The 18,732-nt window shown below is 41.1% G+C and overlaps 1 protein-coding gene across 1 annotated transcript in view; it reads right to left on the bottom strand.

Annotated features, from left to right (window-relative positions):
• The window catches only part of NELL1 (neural EGFL like 1), a gene marked incomplete at both ends in the record, with an annotated part of 289,446 nt that overhangs the window by 130,708 nt on the left and 140,006 nt on the right, over positions 1-18,732 (bottom strand). Inside the window, one exon of the mRNA XM_082283926.1 lies at positions 15,934-16,059. Within this exon, the coding sequence (XP_082140052.1) occupies positions 15,934-16,059 (126 nt within the window). The remainder of the gene's footprint in view (positions 1-15,933; positions 16,060-18,732) is intronic.

The following is an 18,732-nucleotide window of genomic DNA, read 5'->3' as shown; positions in this document are numbered from 1 at the left end:
TGGGGAGACCTTAGACTCCCTTCCAGTACCTAAAGGCGCTACAACAGAGATGGAGAGGGACTTTGGAGTAGGACATGAAGTGACAGGACACAGGCAAAGGGCTTCAAACTGAAAGAGGGCAGGCTCAGATTAAGTGTCAGTAAGGTGTCAGTAAGAAATTCTTTCCTGTGAGGCTGGTGAGGCACTGGAACAGGTAAGTTGTGGGTGCCCCACCCTTGGAAGTGTCCCCACTGGTGTTTCACTTCTAGCAGCAGCAACAAGAAAAAATGTAAAGGAACCTACATTACCAGATGCCATATACACCTTACTTGATCTTGCAGAAGTTAGAGACCCAGATCCAGGGAGAGAAGAGTCACTTGGATAGTGAATTTTGAACTTTCTCTGAGGGAATAAATCTAGTTTCCTAAGTGTGGAGAGAATCAAAATATTTTTGTGATTTAACCTGCCAGCCAGAGAAACAGGGAATGTGTTTTACATACATTTAACTACCCTCCTACGAACATCAGAGGATTTGTGGGACTCTTAAAAGCATGCAGAGTGAAGTAAAAGTGTACTGAGCAGACAGTACTAGCACATTCGAAAAGGCAACTTTATATGTTGTGCTAGAATGGGACTACATTTTGTATGTCTTTGCTTTATTGCATAGCCGTATTTGTGGCCCAATTATAATAGAGGATGCAGTTGAGAATTGGATAGATACCAAGGAATCTATCTGAAATCAAGTCTCCAAAGATCAGAGGATTCCTCTGCCCCTTTGGGGAGTGTGTGTGCCTAAATATGCGCATTCTTAATTTACTGTTTGAACAAGAATTTGCTGTGTCAGATGTTCCACAGAACACCACTTTTAACATTTGTGCTATTTTGAAAGCAAAAGGCCAACAACAAACCAGACAAAAACTAGCATTAAGGACAAATGTTGGTAGACAGTTCAGCATTATGAAAAATTCTATTCATTAAACTTTATGAAATAGAACTCTCCATTATGAGAAGCACAAAGGACACTAAACCAAATCCCTAGGATCCTGAAAACATGGAAACTTTTCTTCTTCATAAATAAATAGAAAAAACGTGCTTTTCCCCTACAGGCCATTAAGCTGTCTCTCCACTGACATCCTTATCCTTTGCTTGGCAGCCCTGTTTTCTGGCCCCTTCTGCTATCATCTGGCATACCAGGAAAGCCTTCCCCAAAACACCTGATTATCTCAGTCTAGCAGCATGAACTGTATTTTCTAAAAATGAACTTTATTTGTAAACTCTGAAAAGAAAAAAAAAAATCTAAGCACATAGAAATTGCAATAAGACTATTCTAATGGGAACACAATTAGCAAGACTGTGTCATTCATTTGCCCAGCTCTGTCCCACTTCTCTGACAATGAAGAATAAGAGCTATTTCTGTGAGAATCATAAAAATCCCCAGTTTGAGCAATTATTACATGCAATCATGTAACTAAATAGGAAGTTTCATACTGGGAGGCAAAAAGCCTACAGTAGAAAGCATGAAAACGTTAACTACAAAGTGGTAGATCAAAGCACCTCTCCTTCCCCCATCCCTGTGCTATTCCCAAAGGCTGTATTTCTTAAGGACCAAGCAAGTCTGCTTGCCAGTGTCAGCTCCTCTACACCCTTTAAAATTATTTCACAAATATTTCATAAAGGCAACATTACCGGATTTATGGTTACTGACTAATGTTTACAAATACAGAAATAAATTTAGGCATCTAGGATATCTAGTTATCAGACACACTGACATTCACCTGCAGTATTACCTACACTGTATCTCAATATTCTTGCTCATAGAACATAAGGGTCCTCCGAAACCAGAATTAGACTCTCCATAAAGAGACAAATCACAGTGTACACCTTCAGAACCACAGGCACTCTGTTCCTTCTCCGTAATTTATATATTTCTGCCGAAAAAAGCAATTTTTAACTTATCTGTGAACATGCAGAACCAGCAAAGCAAGAGTTGGATGACCCACAATGCATTTGTAAAGAGTGCTTACACGAAACCCTAGCCACTTCAAACAAATTACAGGTGCCCATCATTGAACCAGGGTCCTATGGTCTTTTCAGTATCTCAGATTGCTCAGAAGGTGATCCTTTGATCACCTGTATACAGTAATAGACATTCAAGAATCAATAGCTGTTAATAAAATATTAGCTTTCTCCCAATCAATATGCACACAACTATGAAATATTCAGCACAGGTATAAAAATGAGATCATAGCAAAATGAGAATATATTTTTTCATTGTGTATAAAATGCAGATTTAGATTAAAAAAGGAAAAAAAACAAGACATGCTAAAGCCTTTGTCACACGTATTTCTCACTGTCAGAAAAGCCCATCAGACATAAGCACCATGAACTTTATGGAAATTTTTCTGTTCAGCTTAACAAGCTTTATAGAATTCCTTTGTTTCATAAGTAAAAGCCTTACTCTGGAAATCATAAATCCAAGCAGCAAACACAAAGATACAACAGCAGAGCAGCAAAATGCTGCACATTTCACAGATGTGTCACTCCTAACTCGCCAGGCATCCACCACGACACTCTGCCATTCAGGAGATACACACTTGTCAAATCCAAATATATATTGCAAGTTCTTGGCCTTTCTAGAGGTCCAGTGATTGCATCCCAGATCACTTCCACCATTCCTTAAACTGAAGTCATAGGAATCTGGCAGTCTCGTGATCCAATGGGAATGAGCTTCTCTTCCTCTGTACGGGATTTCTTTGGAAGAAGTGCATATATATGTACCACACTGCAGTCTTTGGTCACACAGGAGACACACACCGCAAGATACACACAGGCATACTGGAGGAGCATTTGAGCCTTTTTTTCTAATATTTTCCAGCAGCCATGTGCTCATTATCACTCAAATCAGACAAGCCATAGAAACTATTTGAGCACCAAAAGCAAACACTACAGACATTCTGTACTTGGCCATTAGTCATCCAACAGCTCCTCTTTGTACAGCTGAACAATATGTTTGGGCAGAAAAAAGAGGACATAGCAGGGCAAAGAGAGAACTCCTACTCAGCATGGTCAGCACTGGGCCTGGCTAACCAGCCTTTGGAAGCAGACATTAACACAGCCTGGGCCTCTGAGAATGAGTATGGGAGGTTTAGGCCCCATTTATCTGTCTGACTTGCCAACCTCACACACATTGCACCTCCTCTTACCTGGCACCATTCTTTAGAGCACCTTCCCTGACTCACAACAACAATCTTGCAGCTCAACACGAAAAATACTTCTGTAAGACTGAAAGTCTGGGGGCAAAGACCCAGAATTTTTTCAAAAGAAAACGTGAAGTTATGAAGAAAACCACTTATTGTCGTACTGCTCGGCCTGAAAACTAAGAACAGGCTTTTAGGTTTCACATTAGAAGAATAAAGCATACTCATGAAAAGGTATTTCAAATATTCAAATGGAGTGCAAATATAAAGGTCAAAGCGTTCTCCGTGTTCACTGAGAATATGACAAGAGGTGACAGGCTTAAATTGTGGCAAGAGAGATTTATGGGAGCCATTAAGCAAACCTTTCTAAATGGCTGAGTAAGGGGGGGACACACACAAAAAGGGGATTAAAGTGTTTCCCTTGTTGAAATTGTTTGTGTTTTTCAAGAACAGATAAGATAAAGGATGTTTCAGAGTCCATGGATCCTGCCTTGAGGAATGGTGAGCCTGATGCCCTTCTCTATGATTCAGTTACTTCCTTGATTTAGTATGAGAGTTCAATTTTGTGTCTGAAGAACAAAGAGTTTATTACAAATGGTATCTAGAAACAGAATACAGATTGGGAAATTTTTTACTTGTTTGGACAAAGGAGATGACAAACCCTGGCTGTTAGATCTCCAAAAAGATCAGAACTTGATTGAGTAAACTCTTTCCCAAAAGCAAGTTGCACTCCTTAAGGCGTTCACACTTACTGTCAGAGCAGATGACTAAAACATGAGAGCTTTTTGCTTCCAGACACTGGCATCGATCCTGCAGCTGCTGCATGTTTGTGAGATAGCACGTTCCCACTAAAAAATTAGTGGTGGCTCTCTTTCTGTCCTTCACCTCACTGACTGTTTGTAGCAATTGCTACACTCAGAAATCAAGAATTCTTATGCCATAAAAATGGATTTAGTCCTATTGTATCAAGGAGAAATCCTGCAGTAAGAGGAGGGCTCAGGACAAACACTGATCAGGAGACATGGCTTGTCCTTGATGTTTCTTTAGATAGACAGCTTCATTCATGAATCCTGACTGAATATTAAACCAATAGTATTACTTTTTAAGCTTAAGACTAATGCTTAAGTTTGTGCATAAGCATGAGCATACATAGGCAAAACATTTTAAAATACTGCATTTTTGTGAAAGCTTATATACCAGCACAAAAGGCTGCAGCTATGAAATAATGTAAAAATGCTAATTATGTCTAAGTCAAGAAATACAACCATCAGCATGATTTGTGGTCAGCTGCTTAATTAATTTTAGTATTAATAAAGTTACAGAAAATCAATGTGTCAAAAGGACTTGAAAGGATTACCAACTGCTCTGGACAAATTAGAAACCCTTCCATGCCTAGAGCACAGGAAAGCACAAAGATGTTTAATTAAACTATCTACCAGTGAGGAATTTAAATCACTGTAAATATTGCATTTTTAGTACTTTTTTCCTCAAATTGAAAGCACTTAGGAGCAAATAATATTTTCAGTTTTAAATAAATAAATAATCAGTTTTCAAATGCCTTTTTTTTTTAAATAAGGAGTGTAAAAAAATGTTGCAGTTAAATCCAGTAAGCCCATAAAATGAAGGTGAAATCAGGAACAAAAGAATGTAACATGGCATTTAAAATTAGAGGACTGGGGAATAATTCAACTCCAAAGCAACAAAAGATGTTACAAAACTGCATGGAAAAAGGAAGGAGAAGATTTATAACATGAAGGCCACGAGGTTACTCAGGGCTCATGCACACTGTGCTTCAATGAACTGCTATTGTTTCTTGTGAAAATGTCAATATCTATAAAAATAAACCTTACTGTTCACTGAATTCTTGCTGCTGTAAGTCTGTGTTTTTCCCAGATCTAATTTATCTGGCTCTTTACTAGACTCCCCAATGATTGTCACTGTCTCTGCATGAATTTGGGCAAAATACTCCAACTCTCTGTGCCTCAGCTTCCCTTTTCCAAAAGAGCAATTAAATACTTATCAGGCTTCAAGGGATGCATTGAGAAGCTACATTATCTATGTTAGTACAGCATTCTCTGACAATATAGAAGAATCAGCCTTTTCAGTATTGTTAAAAACAGAGCTTCCTATGGCAATAGTGCACCAGTTATACCTCTATGGGACTTATGTAAAGCCAAAATGAATGCCATTGAAAGCTTTCTCCCACATTAATGGGGTTTGAGTCAAAACCTGTGTGACTGTCAGTCAACTGATGTGGAACTGCTCGGGTTTTGTTTTGCTGGATTGATTTAATACACTTCCAGTCTTCTGTTGACTTGTCCTGCAGAGCAAAGAAATGCTCTCTGATGCAGGCAATGCCCACTGGCACATAGATTACCTGCTGCTGAACTTGGCCAACAGCCCTCTGAGGGACTTGAAACAAATGTTTCTGCATTTCAAGGCACCTCAAACTAAATGACATTTCCTTTCACAGTTCCGGGAACACAGCTGCTACTGACTCCAGCTCAAACAAAGCAGTCCTGCTTAACACTAGGAGATAAGTCCTGCCCTGCCTTATGGCACTTGACATTAAAGGACTCAGGAAAGGAGAGATCAGCGTAAAAATATTTTGTGCCTGCTGAGTTAACACATGCAAAGTATCATCCATTCAGGTTGTCTTACGACCAATTTTCAAGCGCATTTGAAGATGCGTGAGTGTTGTCCTGAAGATGTGCAGTGAGAGAACATGCACACAGATCATGATGAGGCTCCTAGAAACACCATGGCCTGTCTTCAATGTGCAGTGACAGAGTGGATTCCAAAGAAGGGAATATATATAGATGCCAAGCAGAACTGGGGGGGGGGGGGGGGGAGGGGGGCCCAGATCTACCCAACGCCCTCAGCCCCAGTCACACCTATTGTCCTGAACGTCTGACACCTAATCTATAAACAGTGACATAACTATGACCCCAACCTGATCGATATTTTCATCATTTTTCTGGAAAAGTTTGGCAAATTTGCTGATGACACCAAGCTGAGTGGTGCCCGCCAGAGGGAAGGGATGCCATCCTGGAGAACCTTGACAGGCTGGAGAAGTGGGCACCTGTGGCGGTTTGACACTGGTTAGGCAGCAAACACCACGAAAGCTACTTATTTATTTGCCTCTGCTATAGCTAAGCAGAGAAGGGGAAATTGAAACTTCATTTTTATGAGGTGAAATAAGGATTATTTGAGGAAAATGGAAAAACTTCAAGGCAAAACAGGCTCAAACTTACAGTAGAATAAAGAAAATTTATTACAAACAGAATTAAAAGTGAAAAGAATAATGAGAAACCAAAGCAAGCTTCCAGAACACCTTTCTCTTCTAGTACCTCCCTCTTTCCACCAACCTGCGCAAGGGAAACAAACATGGGGTTTTGGTCAGTGTTTCATTTCTTAAGAGTCTTACTTTATGTTTAAGGAAAAGGGTTTCTTCTGCTGTGCTATGGGATCCATCCCAAAGGAGACAGTTCTCTGCAAACTTCCCTAGCGTGGTTTCAAACTTCATAAAAAACAGTCTTCCCGAATGCTGCAGTGAAAAAATATCCCTCCCATGAATCGCACAGTCTTCCCACAACTGCCATCATGGATCATAATAGTCATGGGGTTTTCGTCTTTTAATGATGAGCTATTCCAGCCTGAAAGCAAAGGCTCTCTTCTTCAATCTCTAAAACCCTTTCACGGCATCTATGGGCTCTGGCATGAGTACTTTCTTCACGGGCTGCACGTGGATTTCTGCATCCCCCCATGTACCTCATCTCATGAATTATAGGGAGAACAGTTTGCTGTATTATAGTCTTCACCATGGCCTGCAAGGAGAATTTCAGCTCTGGTGCTGGGAGTGCCTCTTCTCTTTCCCCTTCCCCCACTGACCATGGTGCCGCCATGTTGGCCTCCTCACATGATACCACTTTCCTTTCTCTCTGACTTGGAAGAAAGTCAATGTTTCTAAGTTGCTGCTGAGAAAATGATCTTGTCTGGACTCTGCATTGGGGAAATACTTGCCATGTTTCTCCCAGTGGTCTGCGTGGGATTTTTCTCGGTTCTGCGCAAGCTGTGCTGGCTGTGGGGAGGGCCTGCCAGCCCACGTGGTCCCAGCTCAGCTGGGGTTTTCCGGCCGCGCAGCTGCTCGCTGCTCCAGGGTGGCTTTCTCGGCGGCCCGACCCCAGGCTGCCATGCCAGAGAGGGGGCCTGCTGGCTCTGGGATGGGGCCTGGGGCTCCCTGCCTTCCCACCCTTCAGCGGGGGAGCAGGAACAAAAGGAACTTCTCGCATTTCCTCATTTTTTAAATACGTACATCACAGAGGTGTTACTGGCTTATTTAATTGGTTTAGCAACCTTCTATCAACTATAAGCTCTGTGCCGGTCACAGAAGTCAAGCAGCTGTTTTCCTTTCCTCTTTTTTTTTTTTTTTTCCTCTCCCCTACAAACCAAGGCCCTAAATTTTGCTAAACCACCACAGCACCTCAGAACCTCATCAAGTTCAATATGGCCAAGCAATGTCCTGCACCCAGGTCAGGGCAATCCCAAGCACACACACACATTCTCACTGGGCAGAGAATGGATTGAGAGCAGCCTCCAGTAGGAGGACTTAGGTGTGTGGGTGAAGGAGAAGCTCAGTACAACCCAGCAATGTGTGCTGGCAGCCCAGAAAGCCAAACATATCTTGGGCTGCATGAAAAGCAGTGTGACCAGCAGGTCAAGGGAGGTGACTGTCCCTTTACTCTGCTCTTGTGAGACCCCACCAAGGGCCCCAACATAAGAAGGACATGGACCTGTTGGAGAGTCCAGAAGAGGACACAGAGATGCTCAGAGGCTACAGAACCTCTCCTATGAAGACAGGCTGAGAGAGTTGAGGTTTTTCAGCCTGGAGAATAGAGAGCCCCAGGGGGAATTTCTAGCACCTTCTAATACCTAAAGAGGAAGTGTAAGAAAGCTGGAGAGAGACTTTTTACAAGGACATATAGTGACAGAACAAGGGGCAATAGCTTAAAAGTGGAAGAGGGAAGTTTTAGGTAAGACATTAGGAAGAAACTCCTTACTGTGAGGATGGTGTGGCACTGGCACAGAGTGCCCAGAGAAGCTCCAGCTGCTCCATCCCTGGAAGTGTTCAAGGCCAGGTTGGATGGGGCTCTGAGCAACCTGATCTAGTGGAAGGTGTCCCTGCCCATGGCAGACGGAGGTGGAACTAGATGATCTTTAAGGTCCTTTAGAACCCAAACCATTCTATGATGCTATAAAAAATTACGTAGTTTTAGGCAAGTGTATTGGATTTGTGAGGCCAGATTTTGGTAGCAGGGGAGCTACAGGGATGGCTTCTGTGAGAAGCTCCCAGAAGCTTCCCCCATGTCCAGCAGAGCCAAGGCCAGCCAGTGGGTACAGATCCGCTGCTGGCCAAGGCTGGGCCAATCAAGAATGATAGTAATGCCTCTGACAACAGATTTAAGGAGAAAAAAAAAGTAATTGCTCAGATGTAATTGCAGCCAGAGAAGAGCAGGGTGAGAACATGTGAGAGGAACAGCCCTGCAGACACCCAGGTCAGTGCAGAAGGAGGGGCAGGAGCTACTCCAGGTGCTGGAGTAGATTCCCTTGCAGCCCGTGGTGCAGCCCAGGGTGAGGCAGCTGTGTCCCTGAGCCCATGGAGGAACTCACACCAGAGCAGCTGGATGACTGAGAGGAGGCTGTGAGCCCATGAGAGGTCTGTGCTGGAGCACAAGTCTGGAAGGCATCTGCTGACCTGTGGAGAGAGGAGCAGGTTTCATGGTAGGACTTGTCACCCTGCTCACAAAGGAGCAGCCTGTCCTTGAAGGACTGCACCCCATGGAAGAGTGACCCACATTGCAGCACTCTGTGCAGAACCCTTGCCTGTGGGATGGACTCATGTTGGAGACGTTCATGGAGAACTGTCTCCCACGGGAGAGACCCTGTGCTGAAGCAGGGGAAGGACTCCTCCCTGTGCATTGTCAGGAGCAGCATGTGATGAACTGACCATAACTCCCATTTCCGCCTCCCTGCACCATTGATGGGAGGAGCTCAGGAGGAAGGAGGGATGGGGAGGAGGTGTTTTTATGGTCTGTTTTTAGTTCTCATTATCCTGCTCCAATTTTGTTAGCAATGAATTCAATTAATATATCTAATTCATGTCTGTTTTGCCTGTGACAGTATTTGCTGAATGTTCTCTCCTCGTCATTGTCTCAACTAATGAATCTTTGTTATATTTTCTCTCCCCTGCCCAGCTGCAGAGGGAAGTGAAAGAAAGGCTTTGGTGGGTGCCAGGAATGAAGCCAGGGTCACCCCAGTACAGCAAGATCCTAATGACATTCTTTAGAATACCAAGATCTAAAGCGAGCTCTTGCCCAAAACAAACCTGAAAACCATTCCACCACAGACCGGTCTTCACTGCCTGCTGCCCCAGACTGTTTCCAGCTAGCAGACAGGTCTATCAATTCACCAGCCCCAGCCTATCACCAGAACAGCTGTAACATTTGTTTACTGACCTCCCTGAACATCCAAGACCCTGCACAGCACTTTTAAAGTGCAAGTGCCACACCAAAAATAACTGTGTTGCTTTCTGGATGCTAATTTAGTTTACCAAGAAGAAATAGTGGAAAAGAAGGTCAGTAGATTAGATTTCAGAAACAGCACTATCTTTCAAAGAGTGACCATATTATCGTCTGCCTGAAAGCTTCTATTCAGGTCTTTTACAAACACACACAGTGATTCTGGATGTGAGGCCAGTAACCCGCCCTTTGAGACTGCCACTTCACTGTGGTGAAACTTGCTGCATTATTAGTATTATTATGGGGTCAACTACACCACCTTGAACCTGACAGATAAACCCCAACAACAAAGATACAAAGGCATCAATTTTAGTAATAGCAAACAATTTGAACGTTTGTTCTAACCATAGCAGGAAATTTCTGCAGCTGAGTTGCCTTTCACAGATAGGGGAGGGGAAGAACGGAAGAGCAGGAGAAAGGGTTTCTGATGTTTTCCCTTGAAAATGAGATTTCTCAGCACTCTTATGTTCTTCTATGCTTTAAGAACAACTTTTCTAATAACATGCTGCAGAAGGGCTTGTTCTGAACAGTGCACTACATTCAAAAACTGAATGCTGCCCTAGAAACCACACAGGATGGAAGTGAAGGGACTTACCGGACAACCTGTCAAAATCAGTAGGTTTTCTTACTTCCTCTTCTCTACCCATACTGTAAATCAAATTAGAATATAAACTCAAGACTAAGATTTATATTCTAAGACTTCTTCTAAATAATATATTTCTATGTAACATCAACTTTTTCACAGAATTAGAAGATTGAACTATGTGTTTTGAAAATACTTCCTGTTTCTGTGGTAAAGACTTGCTTTTTGCAAGGAACATACAAATATTTTTGTGACTCATTGCTTTGAGAAGCCAAAGGTTAAAGAAATTCTGGGAACCTCATCATGGCAAATGAGGACTGAAAGAGGGTTAAAAGCACAGTCCATTGCTGAAACATCATGCAGAACAGTAAAATATGGAGGTGGATTATTTTCACAGAGAAAAACACCTACCAGCAGAGCTTTGGTGCATAAAGAGGAGGGTGCTTGCATAGGTCTCACCCCATTTTGGCAGAATGGGTACTACTGACATGCTGGATGACCAGATAACTTTCTGTACCACTTCTTGGAAAGATAAACCTTGGACAAAATGGGCTGAGACATTCTCCAGTCCAAAGGAGGCTTCTTCATTTAGAAGAATGGCCGCAAGTAACACATGAAAATAGAGAAAGAAAAATCTCCTGGCACTCTCATTTGAAAAGCTCTTTAAGCTTTATTATATAATCAGTGAATATTTGTAGTAAATTAAAAAAAAAAAAACCAAAAACCAAAACAAACACTAGCAAACAAACAAACAAACAAACAAACAAAAAAAAAAAACAAAAAACAAAAACCCAACCAACCAAAATACAGTGTTCAAGCCCAGTAGTGACTGTTGGGGAAGATGAAACAGGAAAGCCTTATAAATATGACTGCCTGACAAAAGATTTTGGGAATATGAAAACTATAAGCGACATCGAAATGAAAGCCACCTTTGAGATACCAAGTCTTAGTTACTGAACAACTGGAAAACAATGGTATGGCCGACTGAAGGTAATCCCCTCTTGATTGAACAATACCCTCTGCTTGCAGGCAGGTCCAAGGGTCAGAGCAGACCCTACTAGCTCAGCAGAAGGGGTCCAAAGAGTAGTTTTTAGGAGTTAAGATGTAACACTCTATGGTAATATAACAATTCTTATAGGCTGTATGTAAATGCTATAGGATTTGTATCTTGTATTAGATTGGTTAGTGAAAATTAGAATATTCAGTACAGAAGATGATTTATTGTATTGTAACGAGGACTTCACGATCCACTCTACTTACTCCCTTACCCACTTACTCTCTTACTTACCTCCTCTTCGCTCACTCTTACTCCACTCTCACCTACTTGCTCTTACTTTTACACTCTTGCTCTCTTGGGCCTGCTCCAAGCTGCGGTTGGCAGCTCTAAGCAGTGCCCCTGTACCCACGCCCATTGCAATAAACCGCATGTTCCAAGATCTGACTTCAGAGATCTCTCGTCTCCGTCCATCCCGACCGTCCAACCCACCCAAGCTCCTACAAGTGACTACATGAAATGAACTTATTCTTTGAATGACTGCAGGATATGAGGAAGTTTTCAGTGTTCCATGCAGCCCCAAGAAGAACACTGTAAAATTAGTGATTCTTTTTTAAATGGCTATCACAGCTGTTAAAGGCCAGAAATCTTTTTTGTGTCACTGTGATTGTCTTTGTAGAAAATGCCAACATTATGCAAAAATAGATGAAACCTACCCACACTCTTTTCCCTTCCTATCAGCATGATATATGTGGTCATTACAGGTAGCTTTTAGCTTATTAAGACGAAAAAACATTTGCATGCTTGATTGAATGGCAGTGAGATATAGAAACTGTATATTCTAGTTTCAAACTACAGAAAATCATATAAATTAATTTTTTAAATCATACCAGAGAACAGATGCAGCCCATCAAAAATAAAAGTATTACATTCTTATTGCGTAATTTATAATGCTTCAAAAAGCATAAAACAAAATAATGCGCTTCTGAAGCAAACTCCCAAACTGCTATGTTAGAAGAAAGCAACCCAAGAGAACTTATTTTTCAACAAGCAACCAGGGTAAAAACCTGTGGGAATCAATCAAATGCTTTAAATCAGTAGATTCCAGCACATGAGAACATCTGGAGCAGCAAATCTTGCTGCCAGTTTCAGAATGGACAAGACTGTGATTTACTAGAGAACAGATGAACAACCTGTCAGTGCCAGAGGAAGACACTGAAAAGCAGGCTCCTATTCAAGGGTAACTTTTCTTGATATAACTGTCTTTCACTTAATTAACATTCAGAGCACATATCCCTAGGAACAGGTAAGCAGAAGAACACTACTGTACCTTTCTAGGTGAACACAGGTTGAAGTTATTACTAGGCTGACTAAATCTGACTCAATACATCATCATCCCAGGTCTTTTGCTTATTTGAGACTGAACACTAATTATTTACTAAAAGAGTCACTACTTGATTTTAAATCATAGGTGAGAGCTTAATATAATTGTAGACTTCATCCATGTGGTGGTTTAGGGTTTCAAACCACACTAGAGAAGTTTCCAGAGAACTGTCTCCTGTGGGATGGATTCCACAGCACAGCAGAAGAAACCCTTTTCCTTAAACATAAAGAAAGACTCTTAAGAAACGAAACACTGACCAAAACCCCATGTTTGTTTCCCTTGCACAGGCTGAGGTGGAAAGAGGGAGGTACTGGAAGAGAAAGGTGTTCTAGAAGCTTGCTTTGGTTTCTCATTATTCTTTTCACTTTTAATTCTGTTTGTAATAAATTTTCTTTATTCTACTGTAAGTTTGAGCCTGTTTTGCCTTGAAGTTTTTCCATTTTCCTCAAATAATCCTTATTTCACCTCATAAAAATGAAGTTTCAATTTCCCCTTCTCTGCTTAGCTATAGCAGAGGCAAATAAATAAGTAGCTTTCATGGTGTTTGCTGCCTAACCAGCGTCAAACCGCCACAATCCAGAATAATGTTTTAGTCACTCTGTCCCTATGACTACATTTTCTATGCAATCAGCACATCTTCCAGCACAGTAGCTTCTTACAGATAACCACAGAAGCTCCTACTTCACAGTTGGAAACTATTACCCAAAAATTGTTTGGGGAAAAAAACTTTCAGCAATGTCAAACCAGTAACAATTACTTTAAATGTATTAAGATCCAAAGTTTTAAAGAAAACACTGGAAGCAGCATATTTAAAATTCAGCAATATCCAAATGAATTTCATTTTGCTCAACTCAAATTGACATAGTGTTTCACTAGTCACTCCATTTCTTTTTAAAAAGATAAAATCCCCTCACATTTCCTTCAGCTTAAAAATTGTTTCTGATTCACACCTTCCACATACAGCTGCTTTCCACCTTTTGAAAGCTGCCAGAGCTGGGGGGTCAGCCACTAAGCACATGCCTGCCCAGCAACACACAGAATCTGCTCAACTGCAGGTGACTTTATACCTTGATTAGACTGAGGCTTCCCAAAATACAATACCTCCTGCTCTATGGAATAACTCTGCTTTTGGGTCAGCAGTGTACAAAATACATGCAATGCCATGCGTGTGCCTTAAGCACTCACATCTGAAACTTCATCTTTATTCTGAACCCATCAGAGCCTTACCCCATACACACACACAATTTTAATCAGAACACCAACCCATCTCAGGCTTTCAGATTTGTCTCCAAATGCATGGTTCAATAACAAGAAAATTTCTCATCTGTTTGAATGAAGAGTTAACAAAATTTTAAAAACCCGAGAAATAGTTACAGTCTACTGTGCCTGTAAACATTTGTTGTCAGTATAAGGGGAAATATACTTAAGTATTTGCTGCCTGATTTTTTTTATTATTGCTTTTTTTAAAATCACTGCTATTACTGCTAAAAGTCTGTTGAAGCATACTGTGAAATACAAAGAAAGGATTAGTGCTTCTATTGCACAGGATTTATTTTAACTGCATTTAATATTATAACAAACAACTATTTCTACATACAACAGGCAATGAACCAAGTTTCTCCTGATCTATGTAACGCACTTGCTCTACTTCTTAACCACGATGTCAAAAATGAAGTGGTTTTTGCAAGACAATAAACCTGCAAGAAATAGTTGTCTCCCTCATTCTATTATTTGTTCTTATACCTGCTCTGGATTTTTTGTGTGCATGCACTTTAAGTGACTGCTCCCCCATTACTGTCAAGCAACTTGTCTTGCTACTTCACACTTTTTCAGTGTATCACAAATACCTTGCTTTCTATGCCCTTTGCATGCTTAATGATAGTACCCTACTGGAAAGAAAGGCACATTAGGAAATTAGTAGTGCATATATGGAAAAGCAAGAGTCAGATTATCAAAAACCACTCTCCCCGTCACTGTGAAGGTTGATACCTCACACAGCGCAGAATTTAAGGTCTGAATCTGTCATGCCACATTGTAAAAGATCAAGAAAAACTGAAAAGAGACAGATACACAGAAATGATGACTCTTCGGGCAAAACAAAAATCAGCTTCCTGACAGCTATTTAGTATCAGTCTCTCTCAAGAGGCGGGCAGGACTTTCCTGCAGTTTTATAAATTATATAATATTAGCTAAAAGACATGCTGTCATCATGAAAGTCAACATTTCCTATGACCTTCCCTAAGGATAACATGCATTACAATGTAGTTATCCAGGCTGAAAATCGTTCTCATATTGAATATTCCTGTGCTAGCTTTCCACTTCAGAAAACAGCTCACCCAATACCATTCTAAACATGGTATTGTGTCGAGCTGATTTATACCCATTTCAATAAATCTACCTGCTATTTTCTTCCTTTGCATGACAGGTGCACCATCAAAGTAATCCCAAAATCAGACTTTATGGAGCGTGATTAAAAGATGTTATCCAGCTAGATAGAGTTGGGATGAGCAGTTCAGCAGCTTCTCACATTTTTCTGAGACTGCCAGAGAAGGTCCCTTAAAAACCCCTAAATGGAAATGAGACCCTACCTATTTTCCACTAAGAATTTTTGAGCTCATTTTGAAGATAGATATTTAAAAAAAACCCAACTAGATTTATTGTCTAATGCCATCCACTTGCTGTCTTTTCTAAACAACATATCATAGTTCTTTAGACATTAATTCTCAGCATTAACAACAATTTCCAAACCTCCTAACAATAACTGGATTTGAGAACTTTATATATTTCAGTTTTCCTTTTGCATATTTGTGTCGGCTCTGTCCAGAAAGCTTCTCCTCCTGGGTAATTTCTTATGTTTCAATCCACTGACCAGTTTCAAACCACAGCTGATGAAGTCTTATTTCTTCTCACAACACATGTGATCTCAGCCTCTGCACTTCACACAGAACGCAGATGTGGGACATGAAGGGACTGTGTCTTGGCTGGAAAGAGCCCTCAGCGGGTGCACCACAGGCCTTCTTCAGCCACCTTCCAAGTTAATCCCAAAGGGCCCATACAGGGGAAAGGCACTTCCTACCACATTTATCTACCCTACTTGTGCCTAAACTTTATGCCTGCAAAGGGCCAGCTGGTGTGTGGCATTTGGGACTAGTCAGAAGGTAGGGAATACACACAAGACACAGAGCGTAAGAGTGCTACTGCTGTAGCTGAGAGCTCACCTGTGCAGGAGAAGTCATCCACACGGACATATCCCGTGACACAGTCACAGCGGTAGGAGCCGGGCAAGTTAACACACACGGTGTTGGCGTGGCAATAGTGCATCTTGGCAGCACACTCATCAATGTCTGCAGGGAAGAACCACCCAGGGAAGTTACAGTCAGACTTGGTGAAATGAATAACATGACATTACAGAAAATAAATTTCATTTACAGCTCCAAAGGCAATCTGTTTAAAACTCCTGTATCATAGCAATGTGTTCCTTCCCACCATTCTTCATGAAACATTATTTCTTTTTTAATTCTGGAAAAGTAACACACAATAGGGGATTTTTTGCAGTGTTAAAAACCAAAAACTGATGCAGTTTTCAAACACATAAAATAGTGTCAAGGTATGCAATACTGAAAATCCTAACTCTTAAAGGCACAGTAGCTCTGAACAGCATGGTATCAGTTGCAGTGCTGGTCAGACATGCCATGCAATGTTTACCAGGACAGTGCAGGAGCAGATTCCACTGCCCAGTTGAACAGCGAGTACTCCACACCTCCAGATTCCCCCAAGTGCTCTGGCAATGTCCTGTCCCTGAAACACAGTTCTGCTGCAGGAGTTACTGGCCAGGGCTCTGTGCCCCTTCCCCATGTCACACAAGCAGAAGACTGAACCAGTCACCTAAGCCCATTTTATCGTTTGTATCACGTCAAAGCAACAAAAAACCATGATTAAGGAGCAGCAAAAACTTGACCTCATGTCTCTGCTAAAGCAATCTCTACTGCTGCTGCAAATCCAAAATCCAAAAGTGTTTTCACAATAGTGACTCAAACCTATCATTTACTTGCCTGTTTAAATATCTCAAAGCTCTGTGATACAGTAAACTGTAAAATCTTCCCCCTTCCTTTTCCACAAACCCAGAAATTATACTGAAGAATTTTCTCTATTTTTTTCTCAGCAGGATAGATTTTCTGCTTAGCAGCACAGATTTTACATGAAGTAATTAATGGTTTTCAAAATATTAATTCTAGTGTTACATACGTCCAACACAAAGAAAGATGAATCAGAGACATTTTCTCCCCGTATTACTTTCTTTTCGTTATTGATTGCTCACATTCAAGAAAGGTATCAATTGACAACACAGCTGAAGAACCTCCCCGGCTGGTGGAGTGCCAATGAGTTGGTCACCCCAACAGAGCAGTCTCCTATCCCATCCCTCTGCACAGCCATCTAGAGTCTCCCTTCTGCCTCCACACACAGTGCTTATGCAAACACAGCAAGTGACAAGCACCAAAACATCAGCACTCAGCCCCAGAAAGGCAGGGTGTGGGGGGGAGTTTAATTGTGCAGATGCTGAGTTCTTGGTTACCTAAAATCAGGTATCTTGTTTAACCTTCCTAAAGTGAAGCAGCTGCAGTTGAGATACAGCCCCATTTCCCAGGCTCTGAAAATGAAACACATGCCAGTTACACTCACACTTTCAACATTACAGACATCTGTCCAGCAGGAGCTACCAGTTAAATCTCTTCATGCTGGCCAGCGAACAGCTGTCAGTTGGCAGCGATTTCTGACTGCTGCCAACTGGGGATGAATTAGAAATGATGGCCTGGAGGCAAAATACTTTGTATACCACTGCAAACACCTTAAACTATCTTATTCTTGCATTTCTGTTGTTTCAGTTGCAGTGCCACTTGATGAAATGAATTTTAAAAAGTCAGGAGCATCAATATATGAAAGAGAAAAGCCAGGAAAAATCCTCCCACATGTCTTGTTATCACACCACTGAGTGCTCGAGCCACTTGGGAAACACTCAGGTGTTGATGTGTGTTCACACTGATCTGCTTGCAGACTATTTTTAATAGGCTTTTGGAGCATAGCTTTGAGGAGTTTTACTCTTGCATATCTAATAATTTTCTAGCATAAAAGGAAAAGGAATGAAAAGATGTCTGCAAAGAAAGCAAGAACGTCAAAACAGCAACCAATTCACCTGAAAATTAACCTTATGCATCACCCTTCATCTCCAGCTCCCTCACTACACTTCTCTTTCTTCTCCCAAGGGGAAGTGAGAGGATTAAAAGTCTCAAAGGTGAAGGAATTTGAACTTCGATTCATTGCAAGAAAGGCCCAGATTGCTGTAACAAAAAATATGAGAATTCCCAGAGATAAAAAGAAAACTCACAACCTATATGAAAATACTGCCATGAGCGAATATCTCAAAAGGAGACTAAGGACTTCAAATGATGACTTGACTATAAATAGAAGAACTGAGAAAAACTGGCACTGGGTTGCTGCAGAAGCCCCAGAGCCCAAGAAGAAAAAGCCTGGGCCTAACAAAGGAAGCAGAAGTAAAAAAAAAAAGATCTGTCTCTTCAAACTTTGTTCATTTATTTAACTGTCTTTGCAATCTTTAAGGGTTACATTTTCCATAAACCATTTCATCATTTCAGGTTTTCTTTTACCTTTGCAGTATTAGCCTTCTACTAATACATGCATTTTCTTTAGAGAGAATAATATTGAGAGGTCAAAACTGGCAACAGCATTTTCTTATTAAAGCCTGTAGGGCAACACTAAATCTGTTGCTCTGGACCACAGTTCTACAAATTCTTGTAAAATGTTAGGTACTCATCACGAAAAGCTTTGAGTTTTTACTTAATATTGTTAGAGTAAAACCCATAAAGCACACAGTGGTATATATCAGCTCAGCTGTAATGGAACTCAAATTGTGATTCATGTGTATGGATTGCTTGTCGCATTTGAAATATTAAAGCTCATCTTCTAGTGGTCTTCTGAGGTGACAAAAATACATGATTTAT

This window comes from Coloeus monedula (genome assembly GCF_965178545.1).
Source record: "Coloeus monedula genome assembly, chromosome: 6".
Taxonomy (NCBI): Eukaryota; Metazoa; Chordata; class Aves; order Passeriformes; family Corvidae; genus Coloeus; species Coloeus monedula.
This window is presented reverse-complemented; position numbering and strand designations above follow the sequence as displayed.